The sequence below is a fragment of the Crinia signifera genome, chromosome 9, assembly GCF_055691185.1.
Source record: "Crinia signifera chromosome 9, ASM5569118v1, whole genome shotgun sequence".
NCBI classification, from domain to species: Eukaryota; Metazoa; Chordata; class Amphibia; order Anura; family Myobatrachidae; genus Crinia; species Crinia signifera.
Genome location: NC_139225.1, coordinates 29,961,044 through 29,984,118, shown reverse-complemented (window position 1 = coordinate 29,984,118; position 23,075 = coordinate 29,961,044). Strand labels below are relative to the sequence as shown.

Here is a 23,075-nt window from a genome sequence, read left to right as displayed (position 1 = left end):
TAAGTAGGGCTTGTTAGGGGTGTGCTACCACTGGACATAAGAATACACATTAAACAAAAGAAGAAGAAGAATGTCCTGGTGTGGTGCACCTTATAAAGACTTCAAACTAGTAAAAATTAACTTTTATTGACAATTTTAAGAGAGCGAAATATAAAAAAAAAACACAAACAAGACATAAATGTGTTTTAAAAAACGGCGGCTCCCTGACTCCACACGGTTTTTGACTGTATATCAATGAAGAAGTTTACAGGTATTGTTAGCCGACACTCCTAATAGTAATGGGTCTATATTAGAATCTCCTGGTGTCTTAATGGCTTGGTACCCCTATGCGTAGATGCAGGAACTTGACAGAAGTGTGGTATTTTTGTATGATTGACACTTTGTGTATTAGTAGTGTGCCGGCAGACAAATATTGGAATCCACGAGTGGTATCTCGATAATTGTCTGGATGTCTGCCAGAAAATGCCACCAATTTCTTATATGTGTAGGATTCTAACTGGATTGAGTTGACACTGGTGTCGACTGATGTCACTGGTTTCTCACCAGACTAAAGTACTGCTGGCTATCCTTGTTTCCAGGGTCAGATATCTCAGTGTCACTCGCCAGAGATCTACACATTCATAAATATTGGTGACCAAGCAGGGTCAATACAGATGTCGACCCAATGTGTCGACAGGTGCTGATAAATATTTACTGAAAAGTCCTGCAAGTTTTATTCCTTTTTGTATAAGAGATCGTCCTATATATAATTTTCAGGGTATCTCAGGAACTTGGTCCAAAGCTTATTCAGTGATATCAGTGTTATGTACCATGTATCCAGTTGTATAACCAGTTTTATATACAATGTATCCAGTTGTATCAGATGCGAAGTAATTCGTGTTTGTTGAGACTACAGCTACACCTTTAACTCCACAGCGGTCAACACAGATGTCGACCCAATGTGTCGACAGGTGCTGATAAATATTCACTGCAAAGCCCTGCAAATTTTATTCCTTTTGTATAAGAGATCGTCCTATATAATTTTCAGGGTATCTCAGGAACTAGGTCCAAAGCTTATTCAGTGATATCAGCTGTTTGCATAACCAATGTTATGTACCATGTATCCAGCTGTATAGCCAGTTTTATGTACAATGTATCCAGTGGTATCAGATGTGAAGTAGCTCGTATTTGTTGAGACTACAGCTACACATTATATAAATGTGTTAACTCCACAGCTACCTGTTATAACTGGTATAGTTCACTGGTCATAAGTAAGTAGTCACCTTATCATGTCGACTATAGTGTCAATCAATACTATAACATGTATTAGGTGGTTTGTGCACTATAATAATATTGAGTCAGGGTCTTTGTACAAAAATACACACTTTAGCTTGTGATTATTTCTAGGTGTTCACTAACTCCGCATATTCTTTTCAATTAGGAGGGCTTTAGAAAGACTGCTGGATATATTTAGCCGCCACTGAATGAGTAGTATCCCTTGTGATTCACTCATAGATACATAAACACATGCGGCAATTTAATAGTGAGTACACCCTTCTCTGCGTATTGTGTGTACAATCACACAGTTCTGAACAATGCAGGATCGTATGGTGGATTGCTGAACAGAGACCTCAAGGTTTGGGCTGTATAGTCAGATCAGGGTGATCTACTCAGGTGCCCCCTTTAAAGGTAAGTTATAGTGACAAGGCAGATATCGCCATTCACATGTACCACACTAAGTCAGGTGCTGCACATTATCGCATCTGTGGGGTTCCTGTAAGTGAAAAGTACAGATCAAAATACATCCTAGTCGGTGTGAGAGTGACGCTCCCTGACTCTCACACCGACTAGGATGTATTTTGATCTGTACTTTTCACTTACAGGAACCCCACAGATGCGATAATGTGCAGCACCTGACTTAGTGTGGTACATGTGAATGGCGATATCTGCCTTGTCACTATAACTTACCTTTAAAGGGGGCACCTGAGTAGATCACCCTGATCTGACTATACAGCCCAAACCTTGAGGTCTCTGTTCAGCAATCCACCATACGATCCTGCATTGTTCAGAACTGTGTGATTGTACACACAATACGCAGAGAAGGGTGTACTCACTATTAAATTGCCGCATGTGTTTATGTATCTATGAGTGAATCACAAGGGATACTACTCATTCAGTGGCGGCTAAATATATCCAGCAGTCTTTCTAAAGCCCTCCTAATTGAAAAGAATATGCGGAGTTAGTGAACACCTAGAAATAATCACAAGCTAAAGTGTGTATTTTTGTACAAAGACCCTGACTCAATATTATTATAGTGCACAAACCACCTAATACATGTTATAGTATTGATTGACACTATAGTCGACATGATAAGGTGACTACTTACTTATGACCAGTGAACTATACCAGTTATAACAGGTAGCTGTGGAGTTAACACATTTATATAATGTGTAGCTGTAGTCTCAACAAATACGAGCTACTTCACATCTGATACCACTGGATACATTGTACATAAAACTGGCTATACAGCTGGATACATGGTACATAACATTGGTTATGCAAACAGCTGATATCACTGAATAAGCTTTGGACCTAGTTCCTGAGATACCCTGAAAATTATATAGGACGATCTCTTATACAAAAGGAATAAAATTTGCAGGGCTTTGCAGTGAATATTTATCAGCACCTGTCGACACATTGGGTCGATATCTGTGTTGACCGCTGTGGAGTTAAAGGTGTAGCTGTAGTCTCAACAAACACGAATTACTTCGCATCTGATACAACTGGATACATTGTATATAAAACTGGTTATACAACTGGATACATGGTACATAACACTGATATCACTGAATAAGCTTTGGACCAAGTTCCTGAGATACCCTGAAAATTATATATAGGACGATCTCTTATACAAAAAGGAATAAAACTTGCAGGACTTTTCAGTAAATATTTATCAGCACCTGTCGACACATTGGGTCGACATCTGTATTGACCCTGCTTGGTCACCAATATTTATGAATGTGTAGATCTCTGGCGAGTGACACTGAGATATCTGACCCTGGAAACAAGGATAGCCAGCAGTACTTTAGTCTGGTGAGAAACCAGTGACATCAGTCGACACCAGTGTCAACTCAATCCAGTTAGAATCCTACACATATAAGAAATTGGTGGCATTTTCTGGCAGACATCCAGACAATTATCGAGATACCACTCGTGGATTCCAATATTTGTCTGCCGGCACACTACTAATACACAAAGTGTCAATCATACAAAAATACCACACTTCTGTCAAGTTCCTGCATCTACGCATAGGGGTACCAAGCCATTAAGACACCAGGAGATTCTAATATAGACCCATTACTATTAGGAGTGTCGGCTAACAATACCTGTAAACTTCTTCATTGATATACAGTCAAAAACCGTGTGGAGTCAGGGAGCCGCCGTTTTTTAAAACACATTTATGTCTTGTTTGTGTTTTTTTTTTTATATTTCGCTCTCTTAAAATTGTCAATAAAAGTTAATTTTTACTAGTTTGAAGTCTTTATAAGGTGCACCACACCAGGACATTCTTCTTCTTCTTTTGTTCGACATGATTCTAGGTCGACATGGGAAAAGGTCGAAATGATTCTAGGTCGAAAGGTCATTAGTTCGACAGGTCATTAGGTCGACAAGGTCATTAGTTCGACATTGTCTAGGTCGACATTCACAAAGTCGACATGGGGGTTTTCACTGTTTTTTTACCTGAATGTCAACACAGTCGACATGGACACAGTTTAAAATGCACTGCATCCCCTCGCATCGCTCGCTGCGCTCGCAATGCGTCGGGCACGGTGCCTCGCTACGCTCGGCACACTATTTTATTCTCCCACCACGCCCTAGTGGATGGTAGGGCATGAAATACCGCCTGTCAGCACATGTCGGCTCAAAAAACAGTGAAAAACCCCATGTCGACTTTGTGAATGTCGACCTAGACAATGTCGAACTAATGACCTTGTCGACCTAATGACCTGTCGAACTAATGACCTTTCGACCTAGAATCATTTCGACCTTTTCCCATGTCGACCTAGAATCATGTCGACCTTTTAGCAATTCGACCTAATAGATTCGATGTAATGACATTCGACCATAATGCATTCGACCAAATGACCGCATCCCGAACTGGGGTATTATTACCGATGACATCACTGAGGCCTCTCACTTCTCTGGCTGCGATCACGTCCTCGCTCTCCTTCGTTCTTCTCAGAGTTGATGCCGTTTTCTCCCTGTCGCAAAAACAGAGAGTTTTACATGGAGACAGAAAACACAGAAACGCCTCCGAAATATCACTATGGAAAGAAAGGAGAACACAAGGCTCATCTGGAGGGGAGTCCGATTCCATCCGTGATCTAGTTGAATGGTCGACAGTATCTAGATCCAGTCAACAGGTCGACCAATATTGGTCGACAGTGAAAAGGTCAACACGTGAAAAAGGTCAACATGGTTTAGGTCAGGGTTGCCTACTTCCTAGCAGCCAGTTCAGTGAGGCAGGGGGGGCGGGGCCACTGACAGGGTGGGATGGGGGATGGTCAGTGTGGTGGTGTGCCAATGTGATCGCGTCCTCATGGCCACACACCCTGCCGTGCGATGCCGTTATTTCATTCCTTGCACAGCAGGGGGTGGGGCTACATAGGGGTGCGGGGTGGTGTCGCTGGAGGCAGCTCGGATTCCGGGAGGTTTGCCCATCTTTACGGGGTGCCGGGAGGTTGACCCAATTTAGGCAACCCTGATAAAAGGTCAACACAAGCAAATGGTCGACACATGAAAAAGTCGACATAAGTTTTAAAACTCATATCGCCCTTTTTCCTGTTGACCTTTGGGTTGTGTCCACCTTTTGTCAGGTCAATCTAAACCATGTTGAAGTTTTTTTCAGGTTTCCACCCTTTCACGGTCAACCATTAGTGGTTGATCTAATGAACCCGATGGTTTCCGTACATCTGTGACGATTGTTTGGACCTGTATAACTATTATGCTTGTATACATGTTGTATTATGTAGGATGCACTTTACCTGTATGCCAGTGGATTTTCTGTGTAGCAGTCATATGGCATGCTGTCTACCCAGAGACGCTGACGGTGAGACAGCAACCCAGCTGAGCGTGTGTCCTCATTTCTGATAACAGGAAGCTTTCCACTGTCCAATCCTGGCTCATGCTGAGCGACCCGGGCACGTGCCTCGCCGAGAGAACGGACCAGCTGGACCTTGTAACATAATGACAGCATCCCTTACTTTAGTCTTTAAAAGAGACAGTATATACAGTAAGTTTTTCAGTTGACCACCAGGGGCACTGTTTCATTGGTGTCGAAGGGACCCATTTACCATGTAATATTAGCGGCTAATTCCGGCGGGTCAGTGCGGTCAACGCCCAGATCGCATTACCCTTAATAAACGGGCCCCATATGAAGATACTGTACGTCACAGAGCAGCTTCTAGAGCAGGGATGGGGAATCTTTGGCCCTCCAGCTGTTAACTACAAATCCCAGCATGCCTCGCAACAGTTTTAGTATAGCCAAATAGCAAAACTGTAGCAGGGCATGCTGGGATGTGTAGTTCAACAACAGCTGGAGGGCCAAAGGTTCCCCATCCATGTTCTAAAGTCTGTTAAAGTTCTATTGTACCTCTGCATCGAAAATCTGTCTGTAGACTTTGCCACTTGGAACAACATGAATTTCTCCAACAAGAGCCATGATATCCACATGTAAAAGGCACCATGTAATGTTTTACCCTATACCATCTAGGAAAGGAAGAGAGAAATTTAGGCAACACACATAAATGCAGTTTACAATTACAGGGGCAACATTTATGCTGCTTTCAGACTGCATAACTGGCTTTGACCCTGTATTTGAAAATGTTTCCAAAAACGGGTCTGCCAGGTAAAACCCCTTTCGCACCGCATCTCTTAAACGGTATATTATCGCTTAAGTGCTGTTTTTTTTTACACTGGCAGACCCGTTTTTGGAAACTTTCCAAATACAGGGTCAAAGCCAGTGCTGTCCTCAGCGCGCCGCCCCCCCCCCCCCACGCGCGGGTTAACACACAACAACACCCCCCCAGGGCTAACACCCCCTCCCCCCCAATGTGTTTAAGAAACCCCCCCCCCCCTCCCAATGTGTTTAAGAAACACCCCCCCCCCCCCCTGCCGGTACCTCCTGCGTTGAAGATCCCGGCAGTATGGACGGATGCACTTAGAGAAAAAAGTGTCTTTCGGAAGATGGCTGCCCATAGAAAAACCTGTTTAAAAAACTGTCTTTCGTACGGCGGCAGCCATTTTCCGAAAGTCACTTTTCTTATAAGACATACCGACACCGAGGTCGACATGGTTTTTTCAGTTTTTTTACCCGAATGTCGACATGGTCACCGTTGGAAGTGAACCGCAGCCCGTCGCTGCGCTCGCGATGCTGCGCTCGGCACACTATTTTATTCTCCCACCACGCCCTAGTGGATCGTAGGGCATGAAATACCGCCTGTCGGCACATGTCGGGTCAAAAAGCAGTGAAAAAAACCATGTCGACCTCGCGTCCTGTCGACACAAAATCATGTTAACTGTTTCACCTGTAGATTCTATATGTCGGTATTTTGAACTTGTCGGCATTTTAAATGTCGGGATTTTCTCCTTGTCGGCATTATGACCCATTCGGGATTTTAAAAATTTGGGATTTTGACTGCATCCCTTCTATACATATATAATGGACAACAACAATATATAGAGGCAGGGGCGGATCCAGGATAAAATGACAGGGGGGGCACCATGATAAAAGAGGGTTTAGGTGGGGGAGGGGCGGTGTTAGTAATGCCAGTGTACATGCTAAGAGAGTGGCAGAGAGAGGGTGGGAATGGGATTAAATATAGGCCCTGGCATTTAAAGTACGCAGGCTCACCATGGCGACAAAAGTGAAGGATGCAGTTGTGCGCGCCGAAGGCGTGCCCCGGAAAAAGGGGTGTGGCCACTCAACAAGGGGCATGTCCTTGAGTGTAGTGTACAACACTATATACAACTTCTACGCATTATGCAACAAAATACTAGACCCCACTATACTTGCCCCTACACATGATGCCAAATGGAATGAGCCAAAATTCACATAATGCCACACGGATTGAGCCAAAATTCACATAATAACACATGGATTAAGCCAAAATTCACATAATGCCAAATGGATTGAGCCAAAATTCACATAATGCCACATGGATTGTGTCAAAATTCACATAAATGCCACACGCATTGAGCAAGAATTCACATAATGCCACACAGATTAAGCCAAAATTCCCAATACGCTTCATAAACAGGAACATTGTCCATCAAAGGCGTGCATTAAACATTTACACCATAATGTCCATTACACGTTAAGTTACATGCCATTATGTCCATTATGTATTATGCATTAAAAACTTGCACCATAATGCCCATTACATGTAAAGCCACACACAATAATGTCCATTATGTATTATGCCAAACACCATAATGCCTATTAAAAATTATGCTACATACGTGCTGCTTATCTACATGCTCATTGCCAAGGGTTCCATGCTCATTGCCAGAGGTTCCATGCTCGTTGCCATGTGGGATTACATTCTCATTGCCAAGGGAGAATACATGCTCGTGGTAAATGGGGGACAGCCGCCGCCAGGCAGAAGTGATAGCCACTGATAGTGGCAGAGCCTGGCTGTACTCAGAGCACTGCAGGTCCCGGCTATTTGAAATAATACCCCTTTCACACCAGAAAATGCATTCCCAGGTTGGCCCCTTTTACACAAGCCTAGTCCCTGCATTTTCTGGTGTGAGGGGGAGAGAAAACCACCCCTCCCCCTCTTTAACCAGTTATCTCATTTAACCGGCTATATCTTCGGAACCAACTGACCCATTTACATGAGACAAGTATCATATTGATTTGAGTGGGCTTTGAATGATTTTGGTTCAGTGAAACTGAAACGTTTGGTTTCAGAGTAATCTGCCATCAAAGAACATGAACAGCCATGAAATTACATTTCAAAAATAAAAAAATCGGTTTACATGCAATATCTCTGGAACCGATTGACCAGCCTGGTATCATTGTGAAGGCCCAGCGATTTGGAATTGAATGAGATGAACCACAAGCTTCTGTGATGCCAGGGAGGGAACTGGCAGCTGTCGGAACTAGGTGGGGGTCGGAATTGCCGGGTCCCATATTATCGTATGGGGAAAAAACGTTATAGCTTTGACAGGCGATATCTTTGGTTCCCGGGGGGCTAGAGACACTGGGCTGGGCTCGTTGGAAAGCCCTGGTCCTCAGCTACAAAATAAAATGACAGGGGGGGCACATGCCGAGGTGCCCCCCCCCCCTGAATCCGCCACTGTATAGAGGGCAATCAATAACTGCACATCAATGGAAATACAGCCAATATAAAAAAAAATAGAAAACCAGAGCTGGTTTGACCGGTACCCCGGGTTATGGACACTGTAGACAAGTTCAGAGGAATGCACTATTACACAGAATCCAAATTTCAGATTCTCCAGGGAGGCTTCATGCCATATTCCAAGATGGCCCCCAAGAGCAAGTGCAGAAGCCAACCTGAGACTGAGGGAGTTATTCTAATTGACGCTCCCTTGCATGTACGCATAGGGGAGTGATGTTGAGCATCTGCACATGCGCATTTATGCAGATGCTGCGTGCGAGCGAGCGGGCACGCTTCTTGCACAGGGCGCTCGCAAATGTCTTACATATGCGAGTGCTTGAGAAATAATTTGACGGTTGGCGACCATCAATTGATTTCGCACCCAAGGCTGCAAATGGATGTTTATGCTAGACATCCATTGACAGCCGTGCGGGGAACTCGGCGGGCAAGGAAGGGGGGGGGGGGGGGCTGGCCAGTCATGTGGCGGTGTTACATTCACATGCAACGCTGCGAATTTCGCAGCGTTGCGCGTGGACCAGAATAAGGTCCTGTGTGTGTGTGTGACACACAGTGGTAGACAGAAGTTTACTGCTTAGCTCCTATAAAAATAACTGCATATGAAGCTGTTGCAGCATCCCTGTACTGATACCTGTATGCGGTGTACTCTAACTTGTTAGTGAGCTGTATGAAATCCCACTGTGCTCAACCTACTCTCCATCAGCAGTGTACATGTAACAGTGAGTACACTGGTTAAGTAACTAGTCATATTTTGAGTCAACCACTGGTTTGTGGCTATATAACTTCGCAATATCAACACCAGCACACACCAACAGCAACTGACTGCAAACGTCTACCAAGGAGAGGAGATGAAGTACGAGAGGAAAGAGGGCACTATTTATCCAAAATGAGCGATAAGAAGCCCAAAAAAATCATCAACCAGGTTGAGGGTTGTGATCTGTATCTTTGCAATGCAACACTGATTCTTTGGGCACCGATGTTTTGGTTCTGCGCAAAATGGTCCCCATCCGAAAGCAGGCCTCACATGACATCAGCGCCCACCTCATTCTCCAACATGCTCTTTGTAAATAAAAGTCACCCTTGGCAACCATCAAATTATTTTTTGCCAGTACGCTTGCATGCGAATGGATGTGAACGAGAAAATATCCACTCGCATTGCAGGGGGGATGTAAGCGCGGGGGCGGGCATTCGCTCGCCTGGCGGGTAACGTCAAAGGGCTCGCTAAGCAGCAAACCTTCACTGCTTAGTGAGCCTTACTGAATTAGGCCCATAATGCACTAACCCCTAGCTGCACAGTCTCTGCAAAACTGGCCTAGTATGTGAAACCCAGGTATCTGGCTCCCAAACACTTGTTAAATAAAGATAGTTATTGCGCAAATACTTTTTCTATTGAAAATAGTGACAAGCACAAAGTTTATTTTCTAACTAGACGGTGGTAGGGCTTGCATCCATGCTGGGACTTTTATTTCCTCTGCCAGAGCCAGCAGAGAGCGTCTGGTGTATATGCTCTGACCGCCACTACTATATGTACACAGGATTATACTGTGCAAGCCACACAGGACCAGCTCTGACAAATGTACCCTGGTGTCCGTGCAATGCGCCCACCCTTGGTGCCCATGGCTGCCCTCTCTCTGGAATATACAGCACGCCCGGATCTCACCCGAGTCCTGGCCGCATATCTCATTCCGTAGTCCGGACCCGGTCCACAGCTGCCAAGTTCAGCGTCCTCCCGTACCCCCGGCAACCGGCACCTCTCGCGAGATCAGACGCTCGGTAATGCGGCAACTCTCGCGATAACTGCTTCTTCATGATCCTATCTGTAATGTCACTGTACTAGTGATGGAGAACTTTGGCACGCTAGCTGTTGTTGGACTACACATCCCATCATGCCCTGAAACAGTTTTGCTATTTGGCCATGCTAAAACTGCTACAGGGCATGCTGGGATGTGTAGTTCAACAACAGCTGGAGTGCCAAGGTTGTTCATCACTGGTATAGGAGATCTATGGCTAAATATGAAAACACTACAGCAAGTGCATTACAGTGACAGACAGACCGCAAACTGCTTTCTCCACTAGGTGGAGCTAGAGTCCAATGGACAGCAAGAAGACAATGGGCCTGATTCAGAGGAAGGTAACGGTATAAAATTATAGACAATGTCGAGGTCGACAGTCACTAGGTTGACATTGACAAAAGGTTGACACAAGAATATGGTCGACACATAGACCATAGTTTTTCACGTTTTTTGTGTGTATGTCCACATGGCAAACTATTATGTTACCACTCTATGCCCACTTGAAAAAAAAAGTGAAAAATCATGTCGACCTTATTCATGTTGATCATGTCTATGTCGACCATAAGCTTGTATCAACCTTTTATCAATGTCGACCTTGGGTATGTCGACCATTTAAAGGTGTCAACCTAGTCACTGTCAATCATTAGTGGTCGACCTGGACATTGTCTACCTAGTGACTGAATACCGCATAGGAGTATGAAGCTGCAGTAGTAACGGCTCATTTATGCCGATGAGCCTCTTACTGACTCGCCCACTGGCCGCAACTCTAATCCGCTGATTGGTGCAAAAAAGTTATACCATCAATCGGATATCAGACCCACGACATCAGAGCAAAACTATGGTTGTTCAGAATGTCTCTGTATACCTCCCAACTTTGGAAACATCCGCGGCGGAACACTTGCGCACACCCCAGACGCGTGCCTGAAATCTAAGGGTGTGACCTAGTGGTGAATGGGCATGGCTTTCAAATTGCGTCGCTGCCCCCCCTCCACCCCCCGACGCGGGGCACTGCCGGCCCCGGTGGGTGGTGGGGACATTCCAAAAAAAGATATGGAATCATGGAAATTGGGCGAGTTGAGAGGTATGCCACTGGTTCATTTGATGCGGTTCCTAGCCCGGGCACGCCCGCCGATGAGAAATGTTTTATTACTTAAGTTTCCGAAGTCCTGCATCAGGCGCTGCAACGCAGCAAAAAAAATAATAGCCAAATCGGCCACAGGACGTGCCCAGTAGTGAAATTAGTCTCCAGAACATGGCGGGACCTACAGTATCAGTTCCAATATCAGAAATTTTTCAGATAACCACAACTTCCTTGAGAACACAGAGCTGCCCAGTCTATGGTACATGCAATATAGTTCACCAGGCAATCTCCCACTCCTAAACCTCGCTGCCAAATGAATAGATGCTGTGATATTGTATGGGATACAGAAAAAGCTTAGGGGGTCATTCAGACCTGATTGCTGCAGCGTAAGACATGCCTTTTGTCCCAGGATGCAGGAGACTTGCCGTCTGTCCCAGGCAGATGGGAGCATCCCGGTCAATCCAGAAGAGTAGGCAAGTATGATCTTAAATCTGGGGGATGGGTGGGTATAGCAGTACTATGGGCCTTATTCTAGTTCACTCTTTCTGACAAAATCCTTCTTAGATGGACAAAACCATGTACACTGCAAGGGGGCAGATGTAAAATGTGCAGAGAGAATTAGATGTGGGTGATTTATTTTGTTTCTCTGCAGGGTAAATACTGACTACTTTATTTTTACACTGCAATATAGATCTCACTTTGAAGTAAAACCCCACCCAAATCTAATTCTCTCTGCACAAGTAACATCTGCCCCCCTGCAGTGCACATGGTTTTTTTCCATCTAAGAAGGATTTTGTCAGAAAGAGTGAACTAGAATAAGGCCCTATGTCCCATCTTCAGAGCCGTAACTAGACATTTTGGTGCCCTGCGCCAGAAAAGGCATGGTGTTCCCCCTCCCAAAGTAATTTAAGTAGGGACAGTGCATGAGGAAGGGGTGTACCATTATTATTGAAAACATATACTCTTGTGGGCTTGCTTCGCTCGCAATGCTTCAGGAAAGGTGCCTTGCTCCACTGCCACAGAGCTCAGCACATGTTTCTGTTCTACAACAGTATCCACAATTCAAAATATGCCACAAAGTAGTGACACCTAAACACATTACGCCACACAGTCGTAGTGCCCACTAAAAATGATGTCACACAGTAGAAGTGCCCCTTACACATTATGCCACACAGTTGAAGTGGCCCTTACACATTATACCACACAGTAGAAATGCCCCTTACATATTGTACCACACAGTAGAATTACCCCTTACACATTATGGAGGTTATTCTGGTGAGGTGTCAGATGTTTAAAGGTTGCCTGGCTTCTGCTGGCAACTTGGACTAGATTGTATCACATTATTGTATTGTATCACAAAACATATGCTATGCAATGCAATCTAGTCCAAATTGCATACAATATTTGTCAATGGGATTCCCCCTCTATGGACCTTATTCAGGTCTGTTTGCACGCGGCTGATGATTTGTATTTGCATTTGTAAAACATCCATTCGCAGCCTTTGGATGCAAGAGGAGGCGGCGGCCATTTTGGGATATTTTTAATGGGAGTACGACTGACAGAGCTGGCGGCTGTGACCAAGGAGGATATAAAAGCTGCAGCGGCGCTGCAGTTGACAGCTGGCAAGGTGCTCCTCACCAGCACAGAGCCCACTCCATTGGCTGTGGACATCTCACCTTGTTACCACCAGGTAAGAGATTCAGCAGGGACCTGTGTGAGGGAGATCGAGGACAGAGATCAGTGACGCTGTCAGACTTGTTAAGAGCGGAGGATCTGGAAATCATAGATGGAGTAGACAGGATCTCAGCCAACCAGATAGTAGAAGTACAGGCCCCAGGAGGAGTCCAAAGGCCGTCAGCTGTGACAGGCTAATGAGGTAGGAGACAGCAGAAATCCTGCTGACTGGTCTGGAAATGAAAACACTTTAGTAATAGGCCTACGCAGAGCCTTAAGTAGACATTTTGGTGCCATGTTCGAAAAAGAACATTGGTGTTCCCCTCCATATGTTACATAGGGACAGTGAGGGCACCTACATAAAATGGGTGTGTGTGTGTTTGGGGGTGTTGTCTTGCAGGGAAGGGGTGTGGCCACAAAAGTAGCCCCCAATTCAAATTATACCACACAGTAGTGTAGCCTTATATCTGTTGTATTGCACAAGTGTCCCTTATTCATGTTACACAAGATATTAGTAACAAGGAGATAATACAAAGAGAGGCCAAGATTGCAAGGTGAGAGGATGAAGCTTCCTGCTCCGAATCTTTATCAGGAAAAGAACATTAAGAAGTAAATTGTCCAATAGTGGCCAGTCTTACTCGCCATCATTAAGTCTTAAGGGGAAGTTTAGACACCCAAAGGAGGAGTTACCTTATGGATGCGGTGGGGGTTGTGCTTCCCCGATTTCACGGATCTCAGTCTGGAGTCTTCTCTTGATACAGGAATGGATACAGAACACTCGACTACTGGGTTAGGTTGACCTTTTATTTCAGAATCTGTCCCTGAGGACGTCAACCTCTTTCATTGAATAATTTAACAGTATTAAAACAACAAGTGAACAAAGTGCAATAGTGTAGACAACATGAAGGAAATGTTTTACCATACTATTAGATAATGCATAGAAGGAAATGTTTTACCATAACACTAGACAATGCATAGAAGGAAACGTTTTATCATAATACTAGACCATACTCATTACTCATGAAATCAATCAGTGCTTCTGACATCTATTCACCATAGACTCTTGGCATGCACATAACCTAAGGTTACCAGTAACCATTACCATTAACTAAAGTCCCGGACTGCAGGTACTGGTAACCTGACCCGTGCACAGGGATTTTGGTGGGGCCCAAACGATGATCCTATCTGAAGAGGGGAAAACAATAGAAGAAGGGCTCTTGGTTTGCTGTGAGTGGGGCCGCTTTACTAGGGCATGGGTGACTCCCACTAGTAGTCCTGGAAGGATTAGCTCAGTCTCAGGTGTTGGTAAGGAGGCCTTTGGGCCCTTATAGTTACCCTGTTTCCTTACCAGCAAGGGGAATGGGAGAGGGGCCTTGGTGGCCAGGCTGTTACTGCCTTTTCTATTCCTAGCAGTGTTCAGGTCACAAAGGGCTTGGGGTTCTGTCCTTATGCTCTGTCACCAGGATGGGCCTCTGGGACAGGCGTCTCAATGGGGAGACAGTCTATGTGCCTTACTCAGTGGGCAAGTGACTGACAAACAGTGCCCTTGGGAGAAGCTATAGCAGGGATACTGTGACTGGGTGCCCCGAGGGCTGACTTACTGTTGGCATCTTCAGAGACGGGCAAGATGGCGGCCAATGCGAATGGCGGGGTATAACCCGTCTTGCTCTCTGTGTCACGCTGGCTGGTGCAGCGGGGTCGCGGGGGTCACCACCTTCTCCGCGGCCTTTCGGATGCTGGGCAGCACACTCCACTGTGCTGTTTCTGTCCCCTCGTGGATCACAGGCACCAGCATGGGTTGGGCGCCTCCACGCTGCTCTCCATGTGTCTCACGCGCTTCCAAGCGCCGCGTCACTTGGCCCGGCGTGGGTGCTGGAGGTCGGTGAGGGTCACTCACCCGTCCCTCCGTTAAGTCTCTCCCTGGCGCGCAGCTGTCCTGCTGCTCGCGCTGCCGGTCCTCGCCTCACACGCTCCGCCACGCTGCTCCTGCACACATGCGTCCAGCCTCTTACTACTTCCTCCTTCCTTCCGGCTCCCTCCTAGTCTCTCTCCTCCAATCAGGTACACTCCCTGACCTGTCCATCACGGGCTGCCGCCGGATTAACTCTATGTGCGCTGGCACTGACAGTTCTGGGGCTTACAGAATTCTTTCACGACTCAAATGCAAATTAAGCTGAAGGAGGCGGCACTTACCTGATAAAAGTTTGAAATGAGTGACAGAACCATAGTGATAATAGCTACTTGTATGCTTACACATGTGGAAGAGCTTAAACTGCAGCCACAATAAAATACTGTTCTATTCAGAGCACACTTTCCTACCCTCCATAAATGATTGGGAGGCTCCCTAGAATCTGGAACCTCTCCTGGGTCCCTGGAAAGAGCAAGTCCCTCACTTCCCCCCTGACCCTATCTTGACCGCCCACTTACAAAACACAAGTAGGCGGACCGAAAGGTAACCCATAACACGATTTGCGCTGAATTGAGTCATTAAATTGCGTCATTGTACACTATACAGCCCCTATTTCTACAGCAATGTATGGTGGGGCAGAGCTACGATTACCCAATCAAGTGGTCATGCCCCCAGTCCGCCCATCTACCTGCGGCCACACCCCCACCACACCAGCCAGAATTCCCTTTTCCACAGGAGGGGGAAGAAAACTTGGCAAGTATGATTCAAAGCCCTATATCAGAGTAATTTGGTAAGTTTTTGTAATAAAAAAATCTCCTTTATTTCTTGATATAGTCTTCCCATAGGGCGATACACTTGGTCCGGTGAATTTAAAATTTTTAAATACTGTTGGAAAACTAGGACCGTCACAGCCTGCAAACTACTCTTTGACAGTGGTGATGACTTCCTCAGTCAGAGAATTTCTTCCCACCAAACCCAGATTTGAAAAGTTCGAAACAGGAAGAAGTGGCACTTATTTTTGGCCGACAATCTTGGACATTTCTTTTACAGCTCTTTTCTTCAGATGGTCCTATGAAAATGCGTAGTGTTATTGTCTTACCCATTTGCAAGTAGTCAATTAGGATAATTCCTTGGGAATCCCAAAAAACAGCGGCAATCACCATTCCAGCCGACAAAACAGTCTTCACCTTCGAGGCATTGTCCAATGTTTTGACTGCATCTTCCACAGGAGTGTAGTGGTGGATCCAAGTTTCGCCAGTCACGTATCAACAAAAATCCTGCGGATTGCAGGATCCTAGCTACCGGGCCTAAGCTGATAATAACCCCTATCTGCCGGCACCTGGCCAAGAACGGGATTGCGACCCAGTCGCAAACACCAGAGAGAGTAAAGGGAATCCCCAGTGTAACACAACAGGAGGGGGAGCGAATTCCCAAAACAGGAATACCAAGAAACGCCCTGCCTACAGAAAGACTAAAAAAGAGAATGAATAAACAACAAAAGAAGTGGAACCTGGTAACCACCAGGAGGGGTGACAGGCCAGACCCACGGCGGGGATGAGGCCTGAACCCGCAAAGTAACCCCACAGGCAGGTCAGACAAGTATGCAAAAAATAGCAGATGAAGTAAAGAATATAACCAGGCTCCACTGGAGCACTTACGAGAATAGGGAAGGTGGAAGAGGATCCACAGGCGAAGGGTGGAGAAAGCGCCTGGACAGGACTGCACCCTGCAACAACCAGGAATCGGGTCCGCAGACGAGACTTCCAGGAACACAGCAGACTGGAAACCAGGGAGGCAGCAGGCACGATGGGGAGCCTCTGCCAGGAGAACCAGGAAGCTGGAGCAACGCTGGAGGACCAGGAACAGCTACCTAGAGCTATAACCGGCGTCTGTATGCAGCAGACGCCGGTCTTTTATTTGAATCAGGCGCCCCTTCATTGAGGCTGGCGTCTGACGTCACCTGGCGCCGGGCGGAAGTCCGGGTGCGTTGCCTAGCAACGCCCCGACGCCCGGCGTCAGATTGCAGGCTGGGACGTCCCCCGGCCTGCTGTTGGACACGCCCCCCGCCGACCGTCCGGAATCCCCAGTATCCGGACGGCGGCTGTTAGAGCCTCGCTGGGCGGTGAGCCTGGCGCTGCTGCGCTGCCCCCGCACCACCGTTCGCCCGGAATCCCTGGCATCCGGGCGACGGTGTCTAACAGTACCCCCCCCTTGAGGAGGGGTTAACAAACCCCTACCACCTGGTTTATCCGGAAACTCTCGGAAGAAGATTTTTTTAAGACTGGGTGCATGCAGATCTTTATCCGGGATCCAGGATCTCTCCTCGGGACCAAACCCCCTCCAGTGCACCAGAAATTGTAAAGAACCTCTCACGAATTTGGAGTTAAATATCTTTTCCACTCGAAATTCTCGCTGTCCTTGCACCATTACTGGAGATGACCCAGCGTTGATTCTGCGAGGAAACTTTCGAGAAAAGAATGCGGGTTTGAGCAGCGAGGCATGGAAGGTGTTAGCGATCCTGAGGGACTTAGGTAGGGAGAGACGGAACGCTACCGGATTAACCCTCTTGACCGAAGGTAGTTGCCTCAAGGCCACAAAATGTGCCATTTTCGAAAATCTGTCAATGATGACCCATATCACCTGACACTGAGAAGAAACAGGTAACCCAACAATAAAATCCATGGCCAGATGAGACCAAGGTCTGACAGGAATGGACAATGGAATCAGTTCTCCCATCAGCCTAGATCGGGGAACCTTGTGCCGAGCACAATCTGGACAAGACCGCACAAATTCCCGGGTATCTCGTGAAATGCCTGGCCACCAGAGTACCCGGGACAGAAGAGTCATCGTCTTGAGAACCCCTGGATGACCAGCGATCTTGGTATCATGGTATTCAGACAGAACCCTGCGACGAAGAGACGGAGGAACATATAATTTATCCACTGGTGTTTGAGCCGGGGCTTGCCCTTGTGCCTGGCGTATAAGACTCTCCAGGGTCTGATTGACTCCTGCATGAATACAAGAAGCAGGCAGAATGGGTCCTTTGTCAATCTTGGTCTCGTGTTGGGGCAAAAAGGACCGTGACAGGGCGTCAGCTCTGATGTTCTTTGAGCCCGATCTATAAGAAATTATGAAATTAAAGCGTGTAAAATAGAGAGCCCAACGGGCTTGCCGGGCATTAAGTCTTTTAGCAGATTCGATATACTGAAGGTTCTTATGGTCAGTAAGGACCAGAATCTGATGGACTGCCCCTTCCAACCAGTGTCGCCACTCATCAAAGGCCCACTTGATGGCGAGCAACTCCCGGTTACCGACATCATAATTAGCCTCCGCCACGGAGAACTTCCTGTACATATATGCGCATGGATGTGGCTCAAGTGAATCGGAACCTTGTTGGGAAAGGACCGCTCCTGCCCCAACTTCGGAGGCATCCACTTCTACAATGAAAGGGAGTCTCGGATCTGGATGTTTTAGCACAGGAGCTGACATAAAGGCTTTTTTTAGTGTTTCGAAGGCTTGTTCTACCTGCTGAGACCACTGGGAAGGGTCGGCCCCTTTCCTGGTTAATGCCACCAAGGGTGCCACAATGGTAGAAAAGGAAGAAATGAATCGCCTATAATAGTTAGCAAAACCAAGAAAACGTTGGATCGCCTTCAAATTGGTAGGACGAGCCCAGTCCACAATTGCCTGAAGCTTCTTAGGATCCATTTGGAAGCCCTGAGACGAGATAATGTATCCAAGAAAAGAAACCTGTGTGACCTCGAATTCGCATTTCTCCGGTTTTGCAAATAACCGATTCTCCCGTAATTTCTGTAGGACCAGCCGAACCTGATTATGAGAATCCAAATCTTGGGAAAAAATCAAAATGTCGTCTAAATAAACGACCACAAACTTGCCCAAAAATTCACGAAGAACATCATTTATGAAATCCTGAAAGACGGCAGGAGCGTTGGAGAGACCAAAGGGCATTACCAAATACTCGTAATGCCCGGTCTGTGTACTGAATGCCGTCTTCCACTCATCGCCTTCCCTAATTCTCACAAGATTATAAGCGCCCCGGAGATTAATCTTGGAAAAGATGGTCGCTGACCGTTACTGGTCAAAAAGTAAAGAAATCAAGGGAAGCAGATAAGTATTTTTTATAGTGATTTTGTTGAGGGCACGAAAATCAATACAGGGCCTTAGGGTGCCATCCTTTTTTGCAACAAAAAAAAAACCTGCGCTGAGCGGAGACTTGGATGGGCGAATGAACCCTTTCTTCAGGCTCTCCTGAACATATTCATCCATCGCCTTAGTCTCAGGGATGGATAAGGCATATAATCTACCCTTGGGCAAAGGAGCATTGGAAATTAAATTAATAGTGCAATCGTAGGGGCGATGTGGGGGAAGACAGTCAGCCTTTCCCTTTGAGAACACATCCGCAAAGTCTTGATAAGGGGGTGGAACCCCAGAGAGGGAAAGAGACGCCACTAAGACTGGAGTGTTAAAACATTGCTGGGAACAACTGTGACTCCAACGAGCAATTTCACCCGCGGACCAATCAATGGTGGAATTGTGTCTTACCAGCCAGGGGTGCCCTAACACAATGGGAACGACTGGACAAGATATGAGAAGAAAACAAATTTTTTCTTTATGGAACAAACCCATGGTCAATGAAATTAAGGGGGTCTGAAATGATATTGCCCCGTTGGGCAAGACACTCCCGTCTAACCCACGTAAGGTCACCAACCCATGGAGTTTGAGATAGGGAATCCCCAATCTTTTAGCAAGGGAGATATCCAGAAAGTTTCCAGCCGCTCCACTATCAATAAATGCGGTCCCGGAAAACTTATTATCACTGAAAGCAATACAACAAGGAACTAGTAGTGAATCGTGAGAGGAAAAGAGCTGTAGGCCAAAGTGAACCCTCTCTTTGTTCACTTGGCCAAGGCTTTTACTGGCCTATTCGGGCAATTCTTGAGAACGTGTCCCTTGTTACCACAGTACAGACAGAGACCGGAACTGAACCGACGGGCTCTTTCTTCAGGTGAGATGCGAGTAGCCCCAAGCTGCATAGGCTCCTCGCCATCCTATGAAACAAGAGGGACAAATGGAATTGGCCGAGTAGAAACACCCCGCTCAGATCTCCTTTCACGGAGGCGGCGATCGATTTTGATAGACAGTTCCAGCAATTTGTCCAAAGACTTGGGTGTTGGATACTGAATGAGGCTGTCTTTTATTGCCTCCGACAACCCGCAGCGAAACTGACTCCGTAAGGCAGGGTCATTCCAACCGCAGTCGTTTGCCCAACGGCGAAACTCCGTACAATAAACCTCCGCTGGGTCTTTCCCCTGTCTAAGGGCCCGGAGGTGAGTCTCCGCAGAAGCCTCCCTGTCAGGGTCATCATATAATAACCCTAAAGATGAAAAAAAATTATCCACTGAGGATAAGGCAGGACTATCGGCAGGAAGCCCAAAGGCCCAAGTTTGGGGGTCCCCCTGTAGTAAGGACACCACCAGGCCCACACGCTGGGATTCGGACCCTGAAGACCGAGGTCGCAACCGAAAATATAATTTACAGCTTTCACGAAAATTAAAAAAGGTCTTTCTATCGCCCGAGAAACGATCGGGTAAATTGACCTGGGGTTCAGGAACCTCCGGTTCTATCGGGCGTAACCGTTGTTCCTGAGAGGCAACCTTTAAGGACAGCTCTCTAACCATTTGTGTAACCCCTTGGAGCTGGTCAGCAAACGTCTGAGTGTTAGGGTTCATAATAGGTGAAATCCAACCACACAAAAAAAAGAAATGGCTGTACAAGGCCTATAATACAACCTGTCTATTTTGGCCGGTTATAATGTTAGGATTGACTGAGGTTTGTGCACTATTGCACCAGGGAGAAGGGAGTGGGAGGTCAGGCGAGAGCCTGCAGCCGTCACCGCTGTTTAGGACGGCCACGGCGAACCCTACACTCACTCTGTTGAGCTCCTCGGACAGATGGCAAACCCCTGCAAAAGCTAGCCTTCACCTGTTGCCGCCGCGTCCGAAGGAGCGAGTTATGCCCGCTCCAACCCCGATGCAGCTAGGTCTATGTATGGACAAAGGGCTTGCAATCGCCAGAGGTAGACACAAAAGGAAAAAGACTAGCTACCGGGCCTAAGCTGATAATAACCCCTATCTGCCGTCACCTGGTTAAGAACGGGATTGCGACCCAGTCGCAAACACCAGAGAGAGTAAAGGGAATCCCCAGTGTAACACAACAGGAGGGGGAGCGAATTCCCAAAACAGGAATACCAAGAAACGCCCTGCCTACAGAAAGACTAAAAAAGAGAATGAATAAACAACAAAAGAAGTGGAACCTGGTAACCACCAGGAGGGGTGACAGGCCAGACCCACGGCGGGGATGAGGCCTGAACCCGCAAAGTAACCCCACAGGCAGGTCAGACAAGTATGCAAAAAATAGCAGATGAAGTAAAGAATATAACCAGGCTCCACTGGAGCACTTACGAGAATAGGGAAGGTGGAAGAGGATCCACAGGCGAAGGGTGGAGAAAGCGCCTGGACAGGACTGCACCCTGCAACAACCAGGAATCGGGTCCGCAGACGAGACTTCCAGGAACACAGCAGACTGGAAACCAGGGAGGCAGCAGGCACGATGGGGAGCCTCTGCCAGGAGAACCAGGAAGCTGGAGCAACGCTGGAGGACCAGGAACAGCTACCTAGAGCTATAACCGGCGTCTGTATGCAGCAGACGCCGGTCTTTTATTTGAATCAGGCGCCCCTTCATTGAGGCTGGCGTCTGACGTCACCTGGCGCTGGGCGGAAGTCCGGGTGCGTTGCCTAGCAACGCCCCGACGCCCGGCGTCAGATTGCAGGCTGGGACGTCGCCTAGTGACGTCCCCCGGCCTGCTGTTGGACACGCCCCCCGCCGACCGTCCGGAATCCCCAGTATCCGGACGGCGGCTGTTAGAGCCTCGCTGGGCGGTGAGCCTGGCGCTGCTGCGCTGCCCCCGCTCCACCGTTCGCCCGGAATCCCTGGCATCCGGGCGACGGTGTCTAACATGCGCTTAAACTTTGCCAAGCGCCGTGTTTAAATGTCTTTTCATGTACATGTTTGGTTGTTTCATTGTGCACACAGTTATTTTATTCATAAAGATTGGAACTTTCCAGGGTTAATTTTCTCATAGAAATTTAACCCACTCTACAAATGACCCTAGTCTTTGATGTTCGAAAGGACGACAACCTTGCTCAAGTGAAACAAGGAGCGAAATTATACGGACACTCAAATATCAAAGGGTAGTATCCAAATACACAAGTCATATAGTACCTAAAACCAGGTGTCACGGCCTGGACTGTCTGTGTTCCCGGCACTGACCTGGGTGCGCCAGTGGAGGGCGCAGGGAACTGGAAGCGAGGAGGCTTGAGGTAGCTGGAGCTCATGCATGGAGGCACGAGGGAGATGATCTGCCGGGGACACAGAGGAATGGCTGAGACCTAAAGCAGAGGCGCGGGGTCTAAGCCGACAGTGGTATTCACCAGGGACCCCCGCAAGGGGATATGGACTTCGCTGCAACTGCCGACCAGGTCGCGGTCCTCTGCCCAGGTTCCCCTGTGGCTTTGGCAGAGTTTGGACAACAAGAGTCTTTAGAGGGGTACTAAAACCATCGATGGTGATCGATGGCAGTGAATGCTATACAGCAACACGGAGGGTACTTGAGGAATGTGAGATGCGGCCTGGAAGCCGAGGATGACACGAGGGTAGCACTGGAGGACGCAGGAGACACTGAAGATCACTGGAGCGGCTAGGGAGCCGATACTGGAGATCACTGGGGATCGCTGGAGCGGCTAGGGAGCCGATACTGGAGATCACTGGGGATCGCTGGAGCGGCCTGGGAGCCGAGGGGAGACGGGCACGGAACCCACTGCTAACCGGACACTGAGTGAATAACCTGGGCTGCACAAGAAGACAGGATCACACGGCAGATGGAAACACGTGGAGACTTCTGGCAGGAGTGGAATGACCAGGACGCTGAGAGTAACACAGGTGACAGCGAACTCAGGAAACCGGACCTCTGGAGCACGTGGGGAGACTTGACAGGAGCTTAACGCTGGAGAACTCACAGGTAAACTGACGAGTTGTTCAAGACAAGGAGGAGTCTGTGAGCTAGGCTTTTATCCCTCCAGGTGATTAGGGAATCAGACGCAGGTGATGGGATTAGCCGCAGCAGCAGCACACAGACC

General features: G+C 47.4%; 1 protein-coding gene across 3 annotated transcripts in view; it reads right to left on the bottom strand.

Moving 5' to 3' along the window:
• The window catches only part of CCDC180 (coiled-coil domain containing 180), a 91,021-nt gene that overhangs the window by 52,293 nt on the left and 15,653 nt on the right, over positions 1 to 23,075 (bottom strand). For 2 of the 3 annotated variants that reach the window (XM_083158669.1, XM_083158671.1), the window contains exons 1-4: positions 10,063 to 10,203; positions 5,633 to 5,748; positions 5,025 to 5,215; positions 4,153 to 4,241 (exon numbers count right to left, since the gene is read on the bottom strand). In XM_083158669.1, coding sequence (XP_083014795.1) covers positions 4,153 to 4,241; positions 5,025 to 5,215; positions 5,633 to 5,701 — 349 coding nt within the window. In that variant the 5' untranslated portion in view covers positions 5,702 to 5,748; positions 10,063 to 10,203. Of the gene's footprint in view, positions 1 to 4,152; positions 4,242 to 5,024; positions 5,216 to 5,632; positions 5,749 to 10,062; positions 10,204 to 23,075 lie in introns of those variants that run through there. The other variant, XM_083158670.1, reaches the window with a different exon arrangement.